The sequence below is a fragment of the Myxocyprinus asiaticus genome, chromosome 1 (assembly GCF_019703515.2).
Source record: "Myxocyprinus asiaticus isolate MX2 ecotype Aquarium Trade chromosome 1, UBuf_Myxa_2, whole genome shotgun sequence".
Lineage (NCBI taxonomy): Eukaryota > Metazoa > Chordata > Actinopteri > Cypriniformes > Catostomidae > Myxocyprinus > Myxocyprinus asiaticus.
In genome coordinates this window covers 13,199,057-13,221,207 of record NC_059344.1, presented here as the reverse complement: position 1 = coordinate 13,221,207, position 22,151 = coordinate 13,199,057, and the positions used below count along the sequence as shown (strand labels likewise).

Here is a 22,151-nt window from a genome sequence, read left to right as displayed (position 1 = left end):
AAGTCTCTGTTTTGCCACAATGACAGCATGATACACAGTGAAAATCAGATTAATTCCTGCCTTTCATTCATATTAATTTGCTCTTGCAGTTGGCATTTCTGAAATTACTTTCAGGCTTGATAAATCACTTTGCGGGAGCAATTTAATTCATTTGCATCGACACCGCCCTTTTTTCTGCTCATTTGGAGACCCGCCTCTTAATTGCATATTTATTTCAACAATTGCCAAGACGTGCTACTTTGCGCATCTGAAAGACACAGTCCTCATAAGACTGCATTTGTAGATCAGCTCGGACATTTTTTGCACGTGCAATCATGTTTGCACGTTTTTTTTTATAATCTTTAGTAAATCGGGGCCAATGTGTCATCTAAAATGTAAGTTAGTAGATGCTAACTTATTGTTTATAAAAACTGTTGGATTAAAATCAATATCACACTCGCAATGGTGCTGTTGTACTGAATAATAGCACGGCTGTGATTCGGTCCTTTGGCACAAGGCCTAAATTTGCACTCTTGCTTGTGATATTGCTTAAATAATATACCTTTTGTCCTTCACATTGAACATGATTAAACAATAAGCAAGGCTAAAAAATATGTACATTAACACATAGACTAACACTCCAGGATTCTGCACCACATTGGTTGTGTTGTCACTTTCAAAGTTATCAGCATTGTAGAACCTATTAAATCAAGTGACTTATCAATGGACGCAGATCAACAGTGAGAGGGAATGATTTCTCTGTCCTTATAGCACTCTTCACCATTGTGTCCTCCTCTCCTGTGACAACAGTGACAACACACCATGACGATCACAAATATGGCCTATTAAAGATGACAGTTCAGCTAAAGCTAATGCACAAAATGCCCCCGTGTTTTTCAGAAACGTATAGCACAGGTCTGGGAGACAGCCTTTGGAAAACTGGGACAGAAAGTGTGGATAATAAGGATACAAATAAATGCTGGTATGCATATATACTGAATGTATGCATATAGATATATTAAGGTGGTTGGTTTCAATGCACATTTTAAAAGCTGCTTTGCAACAATACAGCTATACAAATAAAACTGAAATGAATTGAACATTTAGCTAAAGGCTGCTTCTGCTTACTTGGATTGATCTAGATAACAAGCGAAAAACAAACATGACTGTAATGACAGAAATGGTCTTGCACTGAATGTTCAAGAACAAATTAATCTTGCCCTAAACAATTAGCTGTGCAAAAAGTGTATTTTTATCATCTGCATTTGTTTACCACAATCATTATCAAGGCACGTCAACATTGCGTCATCTTATATCATTATTACGTTGGCACAGCAAGAGGGACTAAACCATTCCACATGCATGACATTGATTTAGTGCACTGCTTTTGTGGGGAGGTCATAATGACCCCTCATCTCTGCATGACGCACATCTTCATCTCCATTTCACACACTCTTAAGAAGGAGAGAACAGGTCTGACATAATTGGAAAGGCTATTAATCAATGTCTCCAATTTTCTTTATAATAAAGATGAGATGGGCAGTATCTGTCTACTGATACATTTTGAGAGGTTTAGTGTTATTACTGTGAACTACATATGTTGTATATAATAGGACATAAGAGATCTTTGGGAAAAGTAAATGGATCCATTTCTAGGAATTCCATGATACTAAACTAGTTTTTTATCGTTCTGGGGAAATATGAGTGCTTCCCCCTGCAAAACTCATCACCATGTTTCCACAGCACTGTTATGCAGTTGCTAATGTGTTCTGAGCGTTTTTTAGCATGTTGCTGCACATTTGCTAGGGTAAATCAAAAGAGCCCACCCCCAAGTCTCTATAATGTATATTCTAGTCTCTAGATATGACTTGAGTCCCTTCTTCAAAGAAAGTCTTTAGGATTGCGTGAGTAAGAAAAGTGATAGCAAACAGAAGTTTAATTCTTAAAAGTTTGTTGTAATTCCCAACTGTAAGTAAGGGATAATCCACTGCTAGGTGTGCATTAAACGATTTTAATGCACAACGTGGAGGCGAAGAACCACAAACAGTCTCCATTTAGAGCTTCAGGAAGCGATGTGGGATCGCAGGGTGCCCTCTGGCACACATGTTGAGCAAGGCAGCAATTTAGATAATGTTTATCATATTACAATATAAATTGTCTTGCCTGACAACAAAATATACATTTGATGGGTCCCAGTTAACTTCTCTCCCCCTCTGTGCAAAACAGCTGAATGTCAAACCATACTTTCCTCACAAGCGCTTTGGGTGAGTAACATGGGCTGATGAACACTGTTGTCTTTTCCATGTTTCCTGTAGGATTTCACAGTTGATTTAAAGATGTCACTGCATGACTTGATGATGTTGTTTTGTGATGTAACGGTTAATCCCAGCTCTGAGACTATATTCGCGTCTGGAGGTCAATTGAACAGAGGCATAAAACTTTCGCAATGTCTCATTAAGAAGGACAGCAGAGTAGGCGCATCAACCTCGTGCGACCCCCCCGTATTCATATTGTGAATAATACTGGAATGGTTGTGTAACTTTTTAACTCTTAACATTTCCCTGCTTCTGCCATTATCTGATTTACTTAGACAAACTCATGTATGGGAAAACAACAAACCATAGGAGCATAGAAAAGGCAGGAGTTCTTGGAATGAGTCTGATCCTGAATGAAGCTTATTTTAACACTCATTAAAGTCATGTGAAGTTAATAAAATTATAACCATGTCAATAAGGGTAGCTAGAAGTGCTTTCTTATGTGTGGACATTGTATTTTGGCTTCGCTATACGCAACGCATAATTTAAATGAATTAACCAACTGAATAATTTTCACAAGACTCTACACTGTCATTTAAGGGTTAAACTTCTGGCACACCGCATCACGTGACTCAACAGCATGACTTCGATTTCTGTGAAGCACTCCTACGGGGGCAGCGCCAACAAAAGTGCCTTTGGTAAGAAACCTCTTTATGTTTTTTGATTACAACCTGTTTGCTTGTAAAGAGTAGCGTCTCTAGTTTAGTTTGATATGGCGCTTTAAAAAATCCATTAACTTTTTGCACGTCAGCGCGCTGATAAACATGTCCACATATGTGGAAATTTCCTCAAAAGTTGAAAAAACGTTAGTTATTTTGAATAATTTTCAACATTAACACATCTGTGGGTCATTTCGCTTCGTTCTAATATAAAATGTTTTATATTTGATTTTGAAATCACTGTATAACTCAGTTCTATTCATTAACATTAGTAAATGCATTGCTACACATATACTGTGCATTATCACATTGAGAATAAATGTATTGATGCAAAAGCTGAAAAATGTTGCTTTCAGAGGCTTTATATGGTGTTAGGATGACAAAAAGGTGCATTTCAAACTGTTCTGAGACCATTGCAGACAGACAAAACACTGGAGGTTCACTCCTAAAATCCAATCAAAAGTTCAGTTTCAGGCTGCAGATGATGTTTGGACCACTTAACATTTTTTGCAGACATTAGACATATGTGGACATCGATTTTAAGGAAAACTATTTGTTCTTTAAAATTATTATTTTTTTTTTATTATTTTTTTTTTTTGCTTGTTTATTAGGAGCTACTAGTTACAAAAAAAAAAAAAAAAAAAAAAAACACAGATATATTGACACTTTCAGGAGGTTATTACAGAATGGTGATTAAAACTGACTGGAACTACCTGTGCATTAAACAGTTTTAATGCACGCATTCCAGCAAATCAGAATCGAGTATTCGAACAGACCATGGTATAAGCAACAGTGATAGTGACACTTGCCATAACCAAATTGCATTATCCTCAAGCATAATGGGTTCATCCTTGCACATCAGAGCATTTAAGCAAGAAAGAACTTGTAACAATGCTTGAAAGAATGAGAAAATACAAGATGACCAAGAAGTTTTGGAACAGAGTTGTTTTCAGTATCAAAAATGGTTTGCGCACATTTTTTTATTACAGAAATTATGTGCTTATATGTACTCCTCTGGTCACTGGTAGGGCAGGCCTATAGTTAGAAAAGTACAGTGTTTTATTCAAGTAAGTAAGTATCCTTGAAACCCATTCATAATGGAGTGAAGTGCTTTTCAAAATTGAAAAATTGAACAGAACAGAATTATAACTGTTCCTTGCTGGGATAGTGAATTTTGTGTAGCTCCATTGACTGCTTCATTCACAGGGGCAAGGTGAATCAGTCAGGTGTGAAATCTTTGGGTTCGATGATGTGTGCTAAACAGCCCTTGGCTTATTGTGGTAATGTAGCCGTGGAAGGTTAAAGCCCTTATGACAGCAGTGATAAGATCTTAATAGGCAGGTAAGGTATCAGGGCAAAGAGTGTACAAGGGAAGCAAAGGGGAGGGTTAGTGGTGAAGCTAAAATAAACCATGTCACATGCAGTTAGTGATGTTATGATTATGAGTCATAACTCAGTTTTCTTTCTCAGTATTGAGCAAATAGCATATCTTATAACATTTTATATGCCTGGAGGCAATATTAAGATAGAATAGACCAAATAAGGAAATGAGGTGAGTTGGACTCTAACTCACAATGCCTGCAAGCTCAAGAGCTAAAAGTGTCAAATAAATAATCAGCCTCAGTTTTGCAGGTATTAGTCAGACATTTTTTTTGCCATCAGGATCACAAATGTCAGTGTTTTTCTCACACCAGCAAAAGTCACCACTGAGTCGGACTGTTCTGAGTATGGTGAGTAACAGTTCCATTAGCATTTTCACTTGAGCACAGTCTTGTACGGTACAATTACAAACTGTTCTTGGACCGGATTTCTCAGCACGGTTAGCGAATCATTCTCAACCATACTGGTGGAATGGCTTTAGTGACTTGACAACTCAGGGTTGGTCACTTGCTCAGCCAGTCCCTTCTAATCCTGATTTTGCAGCACCTTGATGAAAAAAAAAAAAAAAAAAAAACTGTAACCATGCCATCGAGCCTGGATTGACACAGAACGACACTGTTCCACAACTAAAACTGTTCAGCCAGATGGTGGAAATGAGCTTAAAGAGATTCTTTATCTAAAATCATTCTGTGCTTACCGAAATTTGAAACACTGCCCCCAGTGGCCAAAGTGGTAAGTGTTGTAGGGCGTATGGGCACATGTGAGGGGAACACATACTTTACAAACTGTAGGCCCCAACCCCAAGCCTAACCGGGGCGGATCTAGAAAATAATTTATGGGGTGGAAAGCAGGTGGCATGAGGACTACGAGGGGTGGCAACACCAAAGTAAGCACCAATGCATATTTCTTCTGTATTAAGACACCAAGCTTCATTGCAACAAAAAGTTCATTTCTTTACATTACTATAAAATTACAAATGCCTATGAATTTGTGATACAGTTTCATTTAAACAGAGAGGCCACAAAGTAATCCTTGTGCTACTGTTTTTCTTACACAACGTTAAAAACAAATAACAAAATATCACTCTCCAGAGCACCAAGACATTGTCTAAAAAAATCAACAGATTCGAAATGTTCCTTAGCTTGATTTGTCACACTTTTTACTCCAATAAATTATTATCATAGTAGGTGGTAGATTTATTGATTTGAAAAGTCACATGCATTGAAGTCTTGGCAACAAAATTCAAAATTTTCACCGTTATTGCCCAGGAAATAAGATAAAGTTCACTGAACACTTGTTGACCTTTTGTCCACTAGGGGTTAGTTGTCACAATGGAACCTGCTGTTAAACCAGTGGCATAAAGAATATTCATGTGATCATCCTTGATAGAAGATTGTAATTTAAGAGGGTTTTGAACTGGGTGTTTGAAAATCACTTCTACAGAAAACACAAATCTGTGTTAGACTTTTAGTTAGTTCACCCAAAAATGAAAATTCTCTCATGATTTACTTACCTTTAAGCCATCTCAAATGTGTATGAGAATAATGTAGTTAAAATTGCACAATATAGTTAAAAGATTCAAGGAATCTGGTCAAATCTTGGTGCGTAAAGGGCAAGACGAAAACTACTTCTGAATGCGTGTGATCACTGATCCCTCAGACGTCACTGTCTGAAAAAACGGCATTCATCTGTAATGGATATCATGAACATGGGCATGGGATTACTTTAGTAAACCTTTGTTAGTCAACACCATTCACCGCTGCATCCACAGATGCAAGTAATGACTTAACTATGAAAAGCAGAAGCCCTACATCAACACTGTCCAGAAGCACTGCTGACTTCTCTGGGCTCGGTCTCATCTTAGATGGAAAGTAGAACAGTGGAACTGTGTTTAGTGGTCCGAAGATTCCACATTTCAAATTTTTTTTGAAAAACACAGCTGTCGTGTTATCCGTGCCAAAGAGGAAAAGGACCATCCAAGTTGTTATCAGAGTCAGGTCCAAAAGCCAGTGTCTGTATGGGCCAGGGGTGTGTCAGTGCCCATAGCATGGGCAACTCGCACATCTGTGAGAACACCATGAATGCAGACAGATATGTACACATTTTGGAGCAACATATACTGCCCACCAGCACTATCTTTTCCAGGGATGTCCCTGTATTTTCCAGCAGGACAACTTCAAACCACATACTGCCCGGATTACAAGTGCATGGCTGTGTGAGCAGAGAGTGCGGGTGCTAGACTGGCCTGGCTGCATTCCTGACCATCTCCAATTGAGAATGTGTGGCACATTATGATGTTTCACAGTGGAAAACACTCGACTGTCCCAGCTTTTTTGGAGCATGTTGCGATAAGCAAGTGCCCATGTTTATAAGCAACTTCATGAAAAAAAAAAAAAAAAAATAGCCAAAGCTAAATTCGCTAATAATCAGCGGACTTGGCAACTATGCCTCTATGCAGAATCACTGGTGTATGCGCTGCAGTAGCCAAACAGCAGATTGGCCGCAGCTGAAACCAATCACGCGATCAGGCCGATAGTCAAGTAACGCTTTTTTAATTTTTGCTTTCGGTTAGAGTTGAGACAGTTCGACATAAATAAACTCTTACATTACATTGGCATCAACAATAATATTCTTACATTTATATTTTATACATTGGTATACCAAATGTTGGGGTGGCAGATGGGGTGGCAATGCTTTTTTGATTAGTAGAGGGAAAATGTAATGTTATAAGAAAAAATACGACCTCTGAATCACGTTTGTCACTGATTCAGCAATCACACTCGTAATTGTGCACAGCTGTGATTTGGACACAGGTATAATCACAGCCGTGCTGATATTCAGTACAACTGCATGATTGCGAGTGTGATATTGCGTTTATACAACAGTTCTACTAACAAGAAGTTAGTATTGACTCGAGTAACTTACATTTTAGATCAAGTTTTGCTGGTTATTTTGTCAATTTTGCTCCACTAACAATTTTTGTATTTGTTTTTTTTCCAAAAGCAGGATCAATAATTGCAAGTTTCAAAGAGACTGGTTTCAAACACAGACAAGAAGAGTGATACAAACAGGGAACTGTCCCAGTGCTGTTATACTGATGCAGTATTCCAGACTCAGAACTGGAAATGCTCTCACCCGCTACTTGAAAATAACGACTGGAACGGCGCTTGAGGTTGGATATCCTGCCTATCCAATAGGGGTAGATCGTTCAACCCTGACTTCAGTGAGAAGCGTCATCATTTGACGTTACTTCCAAGATGGTGGCTACCAAATATTGCCATTTCAGTGGCTGTTTTCAAGTGGAGGTGGGAGAATTCAGAATTGTCTGAAACGCAGCATGACTAGAGCCTTTGAGGTCAGTAAAGTTGGAATTTCAACTGGAGTAATCCAACCTCGGATTTGAAAATCAGCACTCATGGAATGCCACTTGTCCAATCAGATTACAGAACCAGAATAACTTCAATACACCAGAGACTGTAAACTTTCTTACAAAACGGTTACTTGGGTAACTTGGTCTTAAAGGGATAGTTCACCCAAAAATGAAAATTCTCCCATCATTTACTCACCCTCATGCCATCCCAGATGTGTATGAATTTCTTTCTTCAGCTAAACACAAATGAAGATTTTTAGAAGAATATCTCAGCTTTGTAGGTTGATACAATGCAAGAAAATGGTGATCAGACCATTGTAAATCAGACCTTTTGTAGATCAGACTTTTTTTACTCTAAATCTCCACTTTCACTTTCAAGTGAAACTTAAAGTGGAGATTTAGAGTAAAAAAAGGACTTAAATATTGATCTGTTTTTCACCCACACCTATTTTATTGCTGCTGAAGATGTGGGTTTAACTTCTGTGTTTACTTTGTGATTTTTGGAGCTACAAAGGTCTAATCACCATTCACTTGCATTGTATGGAACTACAGAGCTGAAATATTCTTCTAAAAATATATGTTTGTGTTGTGCTGAAGAAAAAAATTCATAAACATCTGGGATGGCATGAGGGTGAGTAAATGATAAGAGAATTTTCACTTTTGGGTGAAATATCCCTTTAAATAACGGTCTTAAATTCAGAATATGCAAACCCCTATTGATCCTATCATTTTCCTCACTTGAATGTAAGCACTCCAAGCCCGCAATTATAACCAAACACCAAAGTAAAGAATGAGCCAGTCTATGACAAAACATTAACAATGCCTGGAGCGACTCAACAGCACGGAGGTACAACATGATTCTATGATTTAATCTCAATTCAAGGGCCCAAACAAAGAGTGAAGAAAAATCACACACACACACACACACACACACACACACACATGTTGGTGCGGCTATCCTTATGAGGACTCACCATAGACATAATGATTTTTATACTGTACAAACTATAGATTCTATCCCCTAACCCTACCCCTAAACCTAACTCTCACAAAAAAACACTTTCTGCATTTTTATATATATATATATATAAAAAAAAAAAAAAAAAAAACATTTAGTATGTTTTTTAAGCGATTTGAATTATGGGGACAATGTCCTCATAAACCACATTTATAGCATAATACCCTTGTAATTACCAGTTTGTAACCTAAAAATGTTTCCTCGTAAACCACCCACACACACACATCAAATCTGATTTTACTTGCTGCACAAAAATAGTCTGTGATCAAACTCCGAAGGCAAAAATAAGACTCTAGAATGATTGAGTGAGGCAAAAATCCAATACAACTCAATCTGAGGTAATGGCTGCCTAAGACCTCCAACTGATTTGAAGAGAAAAACAGGACAAGTGGTCTGTTGTAGAAAGGCCAATGCCCTGAAAGGGGATGGTATTGATGTCACACTCTGAGTGTCAGTTCTTTTATGCCTCTTCAACCTTGCCAATGATCATGAGACATAATGACACATTCCTCTCAGAGTGAACAGACCTCATATTCTCTGTCTCTCATAAGGACTGTCACAACACAGTGAGAATCGCTTTTATGTTATGACATGTACATGAGAAAAGAACAGGTGGTCTGGGGGGAAGGGGTAATGCAAAAAACAAAAACAAAAAACAAACAAAGCATTTATATTGGTTAAAGACTGCAATCTTTGAAAAGGGAATATGAATATGAGGTCTGCAATGGAGATAGTAAACAAAACATAATTTTCTGTAATTTGTTTTCTCTTTGACATATTGCCTTGGACACAATCATTATTCAAAGGCAGAGTGAAATGAGGACAACACTGGGAAAAGATGCAAGTCTCAGGCATAAAACTGCAAATTGCAAAAGGGGATTCTTTTGCTCATCTGGTAGAACATGTTGCTAGCAACACCATGGTCATGGGTTGGATTCAGTTTGAAATACACACTGAAAATAGAGTGAATATGGGTAAAATGGGATATAGGGCAAAGTGGGACAATTAAGCTTGTTCCCCATTTTATCCAATGAATATTTGGGAAGAAAACAATTAACTGTTTGATGTTTTAAGTTGATGATGTTACATCGGGATGTGTGGTAGAGCTCATTTCACATCCACCAATGGGAAAAGCAATGGAAAAGAAAATAGATTATAAATCTTTTTAAGGTTATACAAAAGTAAGAGTTGACTTATTTTCGCAAATGTTACATAAAATGATTTATGATATGACAGTGTATCAGAAAATGTAAAAAGTAATTCAAAATAATGTGTAGATATTTTCTAAAGAATCAGTTTTCCTCTGTCCCACTTTACCAAAGGCATATTGGCAAAAAGGGAAAAGAGTGATACTGGTAGGACAGCATATCAAGACATTTAAAGAGGAGGTGTCAGTTTATTATTAACTTGCACAACAACAATAATGATTGAATGGCAGATAAGTGCTGTTCAGTACAACATGAAGTGCATTTACATTTGTGTAGTGTAGTTCATATACAGCATATTAACATGCAACTATTTCAATTTGTTCTCTTGATATTAATTTTTTTTTTGCTGTTTTAATGATTTGTTTTTGTTGAGCACCTGCAACTTTGTGTTATGGATGGATATGCTTTCTGAGGTTTTATATTAATATTTGAGCTGTATACAGTTGCCAACAAAATTATAATACAGTATATTCAAATACTGAACTGTTTATCATTTTCAGAGGGAATTTTTTCCTGCGTTTACTAAATGTTTTACACTAATATTAAAAACATTACAAATGGTTCATCTTAATGGGTAGTTTAAGGAAAATTAACAAACTTTGTTCATTTAAGTTGATTTAACAAGTGGATATTGCGTATATCTTCAAACAAAGAAGATAGGTTGAAAACAAAATAAATATTTACAATAAACTACAGAAAATTAAAGTACTGGCCTCTGTCTAGCTTGTTTAAGAGGGGAAACAAATGTGTCCCACTTTGACAAAACAAGTGTCCCACTTTACCAGTACAGCCAGGAAAAGTCAGTTTTCTTTTTTTTTTTTTTCTTTTTTTCAAAAGAGGGTATTGTACGGAGCCCCTAAGAATTAGGGTTATTTGTTTTTTCTGAAATAGGTTTGCGTGCCCTCGCAATAAGATTTGCGTGCCCTCGCAATAAGATTTGCATTCCCTCACAATAGTTTTGTGTGCCCTCGCAATAGTTTTGCGTTCCCTCACAATAAATGTACCATGGTTTTACCACAGTAACCATATTTTAATCTTGATATTTATGATGAAATCATAATAATAATACAGAAAAATGAAAACTATGGTAATAAAAATAATTTTGTGGTTATTATGGTTTAACAACAAATACAATGGTATTTCAGCTAAAAATAAAAAAAAATTATTACAATTGTTTAAAACAATTAAGAGAATGTTTAAAATTGAGGTGTTTAAAACTTATGAAAGAATGGGTTGATAGGAAAATTGTATTATATTTGTATGTATATATGATTGTATACATTTACATGTGTCATATAGAAATTAAGCAGTTAAAGCAAACAATACATTTTGTTACGTTTGATTCAAATAATGTATTTGTTAGTGTGAAGTTAAATTTATAAATGCTATATAGCCATTTTGCTCAAATATTTTTCTTTATATTGTCTTTGTTTTTTGTTTTTTGTTTTCTTATGAGTTGTGAATAGGACTGTAAATGGAAATATATAAAGAGAGAATATAGACTAGAGAGGTAAAAAGGCAGGCATAATAAGGTTTGGCTTCAGCCTTTTCCTATTTGGACTTTAAAAAAATATATATTATGTTATAAAAATAAATCAATAAATAAATGAAAATGAAATAACACAGTATATTGTATTAAAACCATGGTTTCTGCCAAAAAACAAAACATGGTTAGCCTACAACAGTCATGGTTACTACAGTATTACTATAGAAAACTACGATGACAGTCTACAATGTAACTTTAGTAAAAGCTATGGTTAAACTATGATATTTGTATAGTAAAAGCATAATAACCACAACATAATGTTTTTTTATTACCATATTTCTCTTTCGTGGAACTCGAGCTGCGTATGATCACTATGGGACACCGTCCGAGTGTCACGTGGTCTGAAGTCCTTATACAATCACACCAATTTATTGGCTGATGCCGCTTAAGTTACGCCCCCTAGGGAGCTATGTCACGTGCTCCATAAAGGCGCTCATTGAGTCAGATTTTCTGTTCTTCAATGCACAATCTCGTCTGGCCCGTGTTGTACTAGCGACTCACATCGAAGCGAGGATTATTATTTCTCCCTTTTGAGAGGCAACACAAGATGGATTTTAAGAACCTGTAAACGTGCGCCCCCTTCTTTTGAGCACAAGCCTAAAAAGACATAAACACAAAGGCTGTAGTTCATCCCCACATTGTATTACAGGCATAATTTTGGTCTCTTTTGAAAGGAGACACTTGGAAGTTTGTTGTTAAAAAGTAAAAATCAATAAAAGTCATGAAAACAAATTGTTAGAACAGCTCACATTTCTTTTTTTTTTTTTCTTCTCATAAATATTTATATGAAATAATATATGACACTGATCTTGTTGATGCACAGAAACATAATGGAGTGAAGCCACAAGTCTGATATTGTTCTATTTCAAATTTGAGGATGACAACTCTTAGTTATATGAATCATTTTCCAAGACCATGTCTTGTGATTCTGGCCACAAATAACATTAGCCGTTAGCATTAGCACCTAAATACAGAATAATAAACATTATAAAATAAACATTATCTTGTGCATATATTTTACTTCCAGTTGTAATCGAGTTGTTATAGCAGTGTGTTTTAATGATCTCATGCGGATTGCAATCATATAATGACGCAGAAAGCAGATTATTTTCAGGTGAAGATGATAAAATGTGTACAGCTCTTCTACAATTACAGCTACAGAACTCTCAATAATCATATACAAATACCAGAGATTGCATGGAAATAATAGACAAACCATATATTTTTGTAATCATCTATTTATTTAAAATAAGTCTCAGCAGTCAACTGATTCATTTTATGCTTGATACGTAATTTATCCTACTATGGTATGGGATGGGGAAGTCCCTTTCATGTGGGCACTGAGGTATGCATGATGTCATAATTTCCTCTTTATCTTGACCATATTTGGACAGAGAAATGAACTTGTGCGCCTTCTAGCTTCATGGAGGTTTGGAAATCAACTTATGAAAGAATTACAGCATGTCAGCGGATCATATCGCATAAATTAGTGGAAAATTGACATAAATAATAATTATTTATAAAGTAAATATGAGAATATATAAACATTTATGTAAATGTGCACACTGTTGGACTAAATGTTCTATTGGATGTTGTTAATTGAAGCCTGCTAAGGACAACTCACATGGAGATTACGTCATTGTAGGTACGTGAATCTTTATAATGGTTTAATTTTCATAACTCTCTCTGATTGCCCGCAGTTTGAATTGATGAACGTCAGGACGCTCCACGAAAGGCTTGCCTCCTTTGGAAGTGATTCAGTCAAGCCGCGTGTTTGTTCTGCCACGTTTCTGCCAGCACCGCGCGGCTGTGTGACTTGTGGGAGGCCAGCGCAGACACAGAGGAGATGGGGGCTGAGCAGTAGGCTGACCTTCGGTTCTCTCTGTCACTCTCCCCAGATTCAACTCGATGTTGTCCCATGGAGTTTACATGCGGGCATTTGCATCCTAGCCCTGAGGCACGCACAGTGGTTTTCTTCGGTGATGAGGACAAAGACGGCATGTCTACGCCATTGTCAGATTACAAGGATTTCACTGGCGGCCAGGCTGAGGCCTTGCCTCCTAGCGGACAGATTTCCAGGCCCTCTGTAACTTATACAGAGTTGCTGGAGGTTATTACATGTGCAGTGGAGAAGCTGCATCTGGACTGGCCGGATGAAACGCAGATAGAGTATCATAAATCCATCTTGAACGACTGTTTCTTAGTGGGCCAATGCACAACCATGCCTCGTAGGCCGCTCCCTTTTTCCCCGGACCTCCATCGGGAGATTTCAAAGTCCTTGGATCAAACTTACTCGGCCAGGATTACAAACCAATCAGCCTTTGGAGTTTTTAAATGTGTGCCGAACTTCTGACCACAGATATACTTCAGTCCCTGCAATGGAGGAGATGCTGGCAGCTCATCTCTCTCCTTCTTCGGCAGCCACATGGAAGTCGAGGCCTACTCTTCCCTCAAAGTCATGCAGGATGACTTCGTCCTTGTTGAACAAGGCCTACCTGGTTTTGGGTTAAGCGGTTTTGGTTTTTCACAGGCTGGCAGTTTTGCAAGCCTACCAAGCCCATTTTATGAGGGATTTAGATGAGGGAGATGGACTGGATGCTGAGGCTATCATGGAACTACACTGTGCCTCTGATTTGGCACTGAGAGCTACCAAACACATTGCTCGTGCTGTTGGCTGGAGTATGGCGGGCCTCGTGGTGGCAGAATGCCATCTGTGGCTTACTCTCACGGATATTCGTGACAATGACAAGGCCTTCCTAATGAATGCCCCTGTGTCACAATCTGGGCTGTTCAGTGATGCAGTCCAGTTGGTGGTGGAAAAATTCTGTGCTGTAAGACAGCAGACTGCTGCATTCCAGCAGACGGTTCCTCGCAGAGAGAGAGAAAAGCCAGTTGCTGCTCTGGTGCGCTTTACATTACATTACATACATAGTTGTCAAGTATTGAATGTGATGGTATGTGTTTGGTATGCCATAGTCAAGCCATAGTCAAGCCATAGTCAAGCCATAGTCTGGTTTAGTCCATGTTCAGCTTTGTAGTCAGGGTTATTGGTTCTCACTTTGGAAATAAACTGCACTTGGGTTCTTCATCTTCACGTCATCTTCGTCATTGTCATCATTGCCAGTTCCAGCATACGTTACAGAATACTTGACCCAACCATGAACCCAGCAGTTTTACTTCTGCACCTACGTCAGGGCAATCGTCCCCTGGAGGACTATGTCGAGGACTTCTGCGGTCTAGCCTGCCAGGTGGACTTTAATGAGGTTGCCCTCAAAGACTGTTTCAGATTTGGATTGAATGAGTCCATTTCTTTTTTGATGCCTGGCAGTCGCAGTTCCCTCAGCCTGGTTCAATATATCGACCTCGCCCTACGGATAATTGGTTCTAAGTTCACTGTGGGGGAGGCGGACGCCGAGCCAGAGTTCCACGTCATGGCCGCCGCCGAGCCAGAGGTCCACGACATGGCCGCCGCCGAACCAGAGGTCCACGACATGGCCGCCGCCGAGCCAGAGGTCCACAACATGCCTGCCGCCGAGCCAGAGGTCCACGACATGGCCGCCGCCGAGCCAGATTGCCACGACATAGCTGCCGCCGAGCCAGAGTGCCACGTCACAGCAACGCCTCAGCCTGCTCCATGCCACGTCACAGCAACGCCTCAGCCTGCACCATGCCATGTCACAGCCACACCTGAGCAGTGGGACCTGGAGATGGTTCCCACCCTTATACCCACGCTTAGTTCTCCTGAGCAGGCAAGGGGAACTTTCGGCCCTCCGACCCCACCTGGACCCTCCGAGCCCTGGACTTCGCCTTGGCCTGTTGGTCCCTCGACATTGCCTCAGGTTGGCGTTCCCTCGGCTCCACTATGGTCCTTCAGCCTGTCGGCTGTGCCAGGGTCCCTCGTCCCTCCGGCTCCTCCTTGGTCTGTCGGTCCGCTTTGGCTCTCCGATCCTCTGGCTGCGCCTCGTCCCTCCGATCTGTCAGCTTCACCGGGGACCTCCTTCCCTACGGCTCCACCTTGGTCCTCCGAGCCTCCAGCACCGCCTTGGTCCTCTCTGCCATCGGCTCTACCCTGGCCCTTCGAGTCTTCGGCTACTCTCCGGGCACCAAGTTCCATGGCTCCGCCCCTCGAGCCCCTCACGGCTCCGCCTTCCATGGCTCCGCCCCTCGAGCCTCTCATGGCTCCACCCCCCACGGACTTTGCCTTGGTCCCATGCCCCTCGCCCTTTCTCACCATGCCACGCCCCACACCTCAAGACACCCCCCCCCCAGCTCCCTACAGAACTTTGAATTTATGTCATGTTTTACGTGTTTTGTTTATGTGTTGGGGTGTCAGGAGCCACCCCTTAGTGGGGGGGATATGTCAGGTGTATTTTGTTGATTCATGTCTTTTATTTTGAAACGTTTAGTTCCTGTTCCCTTGTCATGTGATTTCTGTTTTCCCTCCATGTTCATGTGTCATGTTTTCATTGGTTTGTTGTTTAATTATCTTGTTATCAGTTCTGTTTGTTCATTGGTTTATGTTCTCCCATGTCTTGTATTTAAGCCCTCATGTTTTCATTGTCTAGTTGTCAAGTATTGAATGTGATGGTATGTGTTTGGTACGCTGTAGTCAAGTCAAGCCATAGTCAAGTCAAGTCAAGTCTAATCTAGTTTAGTCCATGTTCATGTTTTGTTTTGTAGTCAGGGCTATTGATTCTCACTTTGGAAATAAACTGCACTTGGGTTCTTCATCTTCACGTCATCTTCGTCATTGTCATCATTGTCAGCAGCCAACATCGTTACAATAACATTTTACAGCAATACTAATATTTCTTCTTATTTTTAATATCAGTTATGTACTTTAGGGTGTTCTATGTTATATTTGATGTGATGTAGACACTCTACATGTGTATTGGTCATTGCTCCTGGAAGGGCCTCTCTTGATGAATTGCATGTCATCATATGCCCTTCTGTTCTGTTTTCACTGCAGTGATTAACAATATATTTTATAGTGAAAAGCAGATTAATTCAGTTCCACTGTATCAAGTTTATATAATTTAATAAAATTATAGTGGTCACCGTTTTATTTACGATAAATTTCTGGCAACCACAGCTGCCAGTTTGTTTTACCGTTAATTTTACAGTTTTCTTTGAAGTGTACCATAAACCAATTAATATTCCTCATTTTGCATTTTTTATATTACAGTCCTATTGTTTTCAGTGCATAGATCTACTGTTGTAGTATAGACCTTATTCACACCGGCGCCATCTTTGATTTTTGATGGGAATGAAAACGAGGCTGCGAGGGATAGACTTACAGTCTCTTTAATGGGTTTTACTGCAGTTTAAAGTGTTTTTGGATAATTTCGCGGACAAAACATTGATGAAATATCTATCCAAGAACATTCAGTATACAAAGAACTCCAGACAACATGAGTTGTGGAAAATCAGGAGTGATCTAGGCGCTTTATACAGCTTTAAACCGTTCGTGCCATTGAAGAGATGGTAATCTATCCCGCACAGTCTCGTTGTCATTCCCATTAAAAATCAAAGATGACACTAGCGTGAATAAGGTCTATTACAGTTCACTTGCATTTTCCACTGAGGCTGTAGATTGTAATATAAAAATATAGTATCTTCAGTTTAACTCATATAAGCCATTTTAAAAGTTTCACCTCTTAAATTGAGATGAGTAGTACAATAAAAACACTAATGTGTATAGTGTAGTGGATAAAACACTTTAATAATCATATTAAAATATAATTAAGAGTGTTGTTTATCTTCCTCAAAGTAAGTAATATATGGGTTATAAATGTTTAAGCAAATAACATAATATCAACATGAAAACAGCTTGTCATGACTCTGCCCTGCAGGTAATCAACGTGTCTTCAAACCACGAGATTAATCTGCGCAGAAGATCAGTGCCGAATCACAACTGACGTAAAGTGTTCTTCCGCAAGTATCTTGTAGTTTTATGCTTCAACTGCTAGAGGGCCAAAAGTTACATTGTGTAGCTTTAAAAGTGCCAGGAAAAATTTTAATTTCCAAAAGTCTCCCACTTTGCCCATGTTCACCCTATTTAAAAGTCGTTTGTATAAAAGCATTAGCTAAATGAATAAATGTTAACAAGGACTGTCCAGTATGGCAGTATATACATTGAAATGTGTAATTTTGTTAATATAATGTACCATGTTAGATCTGAATTCACAGCTGTTAGTGAAAAAACAGCAAAAAGTGTTGCTTTGCTGCCCCTGTCTGTGATTTTGCGAACGAGTCTCATGTGTGAGAATTCACAGTGTTAATGCGGCTATACTGCGTGTGGCAGTAGGGATAATTCTGGTTGACTACCTACTGTACCTTTCATTTGTGAATCACTGGATTATCAAACAATAGGAATTGTCAAATTTTTCCTTGATTATCCAGCCAAAAGACCTATATTATTTTATTTATTTTATTATGATAAAAAAAAAAAATATACAAATAAATGCCTTAATACAGTATGTATTTTGGTCACACTGCCCACCCCTACTACAAATGTTGGTTTGAATCAAAAAGGAACTCTGCACACACTTGCTCCACAATTGCATAAACTATACTACTGTGGTATAAGCTATGATTTATCAGAAGTCAGGCTAACTAAAAAATTACTCTCAGACATTTCCGCTAACTGCCTCCCCAAGATCTGAGACTGGAAGATGCATTCAACTCAAATCCTATTCACAGAAAACCATACAGCACAAACCCTATCTGACTCTCGATGTGCCAGACCACTGTTTAAAAGCATGCTCTAAACATAGCCCAAAACCAAATCTGTGAGCTCATATTTAGTTACAGAGTCCCTCAGGATGATTGACAGCTGAAATACTTAGAAAATTCATTGTGTTTAATGGAGCCTCTACTTCACAAAAGAGTAAAAAAATTCATATTTTTGATATTTGTGCTTTTCCACTGGGAATTCATCATTTAAAAATTTGAGCAGAAGAAAAATGTCAGATAATCTTTTTTTTTCACTTACCTTTTATCCCAAATTTGTTGCGCCTGCTGTATTTGTTGATGAGGATGAAAATCATGATGAGGAAGACACAACCAAAACCAGCCAGACCCACAGCAATCGACATCTACAGGAAGAAACAGTAATGCATACAAGGACACAACTACATTTGTTTTAAATTTTATGACAAACAGATTCTGACTTCAACTTCAACATAAGGAATTCTTACTCCAAATGAATCTTCTTCAGGCCTCTTCACCTCATCTCCAGGTGCTGTAGCTACAGGAAATAGAAAAGACATTCCACAGTTGGGGAGGCCAAAATATGTTTTCATTTTTGTGTTTGCTAACCTTGTTTAGTTCTTTAAAATTTCAATTCAGTTTTCAACTTAATTGATGGTACTGCATGAAACCTTTGGTATAATTCAGTGGTGTAGCCAGAAACAAGACTTTGGTTGTGCCAAGAGAAAACTGGGTATGCAAGAACTAAAGCATAATTAAGTGAAATATAATTAAATGACCATTAACCACCATAGCGTCAATTTCTTTTGGGGTATTTTTTTTTAAAGCTCTGTGTTGTTCAAATGACTTAAAAAAATAAAAAATCAATGGAGTAAGTAGCCCTGTTAATATATCAAAATTTGAGGCTTAATAATTTGTCACTTGTAAAAATATACTAGTTTTTATTTACATTAATTTGTTTAATTGTGGATAAGAAATAAATCAGTAATGCATTGTGTTGAACAGAAGAATGCACAACTGTAAGAAGATTCAAAACCTTTTTTGAACATTATTTGTATTTACAGAGTACAGGGAGGTTTGGTGCATAATTAAAAAAGAAAAATAATATTGTTATATAAATATAAAGGATAATACCATATCTGGCATGATACAAACAGACGGTAAGTAGATTGCTGACTATGCATAATAGATTTGCATATCATCAGGGGAACATTTACTGAACCAATAAAATGCAGTAAAAACGCAGGACAGTATAGCCTACATTTTCAAGCGTATTCTCCAAATATTCCACAATATGCATAATATATCGTAACTGGGGATGAAAAGAACAACAATTAACTTATTTTGCTTGTATGGACATGTCATTATGAATAATGAGGCATAAATCTGAACTCAGCAGCATAAACTTTCTTAATTTAAAGTGTGCGCTTGTTTCCTCAGTCATGCGCCCGGCATCTTTTGTTGAGTGCATGTGCAATCTGAGACATGGGGTATTATTATGTCAGGAATAATTGATGATGGACCGTTGAATTATTGAAAAATAATGCACACCTGAGGTGGTAATCCTTACACCTTGGGTGTGCATTATTTTTCAACAATTCAACGGGCCGGAGTCAATTATTCCGCTTATACTATCAGAAGTAACATTGCTTCAAAATCGGCAAGATGTACGTTTATGGACTTCTCAGCAGCAGCAAGTGTCGCCATTTTTCATAGCTTCTCCGATGTAAACCTTAACAACTGTTTTCAACCCCATTGAGATGCAAGTGTGCGCTGACATGACTGCTCTGTTTTTTGCTCGCGAGTAAGTGTGAGCCTTATGCGTATAATGTATGTGTGTCCATGTGTGTTCGAGCTTAAGAGAAGGGGAGGGGGAGCATGAGGGTGTTCCCCATAGATATTTCAGATAATATTGAAACTGTTGTATTGATCAAGTGTATCTAGCTTTGATACAGCTCAAGCCTTCGTTGCTAGTTCAAAAATGTCACTTTAGAACTAGCAATGGAGGATGCGCTGCTTTTCGGCATTGGAGTAACAAGGTAGTGCGCGCATGTGTGTGTGTGTGTGCCCATGTGTTTGTGTGTGCATGTTTGTATTTATGTGTGTGTGTGTGTGTGTGTGTGTGTGTGTGTGTGTGTGTGTGCGTGTGGGTGAGACGAGAGAGAAAGAGAGGGAGACCAAGGACGCTTTTCAGTCGAAACTGAAATAAATTTAGGATATTATAAACATTGTTTGTCATTCTTATCTGATGTACATAACCAGTGTGTTTGTTTTAATTGGTTATTTTGTTGTGGTAGCCCATAGGGCTCTATGAAATAACTGAATTAATTTGGCGAAGTGATATGGAACCGCTATGCGGTCAAGACCTGGAAGTACTTCATAGCTGTGTGTTTACTTGAAAAAATAATTACACACCTTAGAATGTCCGTCAACCAATCAGAATCAAGCATTCAACAGACCCATGGTATAAAGCCATTACAATTGGTTATTACATTTTATAATCGATGCATTGAAGTTTCAGCATAATAATAATGCATTTTACACTCATACATACTATAAAGAATCAAAAAATCTGTCATTTCATTTAGGTGTGCAAGCTTATATTTTGGGTAGCAGTTGCACACCCTGGCACACCCATGGCTATGCCACTGGTATAAATGTATGTTTTCAGGAGGAAGAATAAGGGAATTTTTGTGATGTTTGGTTGTGAAATGGAATCCTACTGTAGCTTACTACTTTCTCAATACTGCACAATATACACTGTATAGTGCCTAATATTTAAAAAAATAAAAAAATTAAATAAAAAATAGTAACATCCAGTAGTGTTGAATCTGGTCAAAAGAAGGATTATTAGAAACTTTTTGGAACAGCCTTTGCATTGCCTTAATGTAGGCAGTTTAACAGATTTTGGAACAGAATGTGCTCCGGTATGTAAATCATATTTGAAGTCAAGTCAAGTCATGCATTGACTCAAGTCTAGTCGAGTTTGGTTATGTTAGGTTATGGGTTTAGTTTAGTGTTTTCTCACTTTGTTTCATAAACTACACTTTCTCAAACTTCATCATGTCTTGAGAGTTGTTGGTTTAGAGGGGGAGGGCTTTTATGGGTTCAGAGGTCTGAACCTGTGTAGGTGTCAGAGAGGAATTGCCAGCCACTTCATTGAACCATAATGGTTAAGGTGCAGCAGGGCTCACATATTGCTCTATCATGCACCCAAAGCACGAGTCATCCTTCTCAGGACTCAAAAAAAAAACAATTACACCATCCTGAACTCTCTGTGCTCCATCCACAAAGAGCTTGTGTACTAATGTTTTGAAATGCACAAAAGCTACTCTTCCCACTGAATTGCTGTAAACTGTGGTTGGGGTTGTCCTCTTTTACAGAGACAGGACAATAAGGAAGTTTTAAGTGTAGGATTGTGCAAGGTTACATAGTGCATGCTCTTGATTCAAGTGAATAATTCTGTATGATATTCTGCTTAAAAGATGATATTTTCAGATCAAATCCTTCAATGTTCTCTTTATTTTCTAGATATTATAGATGTTGTATTTGAGGCTAGAATAAAAAAAAATAAAACAAAATAAAATGTTTTGAACAAAGCCAGAACAATGACATAAGATAACTGTGAGAAATGTTTTGTCTGTCTGTACTTTAGTGTCAAAAATAGAGAGGTACTTACTGTACTCAATCATGCCTAAAGGAACGGCAGCGCACAAGGAGAAGAAAAAAAGGTAAGATTAACAATGGAACAATAACAGAACCAAACTTTGCAAATACATTTAATATATACAGTATATATACTTTAGTATACAGTACTGTGCAAAAGTTTTAGGCACTTGAGAAAAATGTTGCATAGTGAGGATTTGTTCAAAAATAATGACATAAATCGTTTTCATTTATCACTTAATGAATACAAAGTCCAGTAAACATAAAAAAGCTAAATCAATATTCGGTGTGACCACCTT

General features: G+C 38.2%; 1 protein-coding gene across 1 annotated transcript in view; it reads right to left on the bottom strand.

The window, feature by feature from the left end:
* Positions 1 to 22,151, bottom strand: part of LOC127444804 (NT-3 growth factor receptor-like) — a 214,359-nt gene that overhangs the window by 60,525 nt on the left and 131,683 nt on the right. The window contains exons 9-11 of the mRNA XM_051704347.1: positions 21,866 to 21,880; positions 18,675 to 18,724; positions 18,470 to 18,572 (exon numbers count right to left, since the gene is read on the bottom strand). Of these exons, the coding sequence (XP_051560307.1) occupies positions 18,470 to 18,572; positions 18,675 to 18,724; positions 21,866 to 21,880 (168 nt within the window). The remainder of the gene's footprint in view (positions 1 to 18,469; positions 18,573 to 18,674; positions 18,725 to 21,865; positions 21,881 to 22,151) is intronic.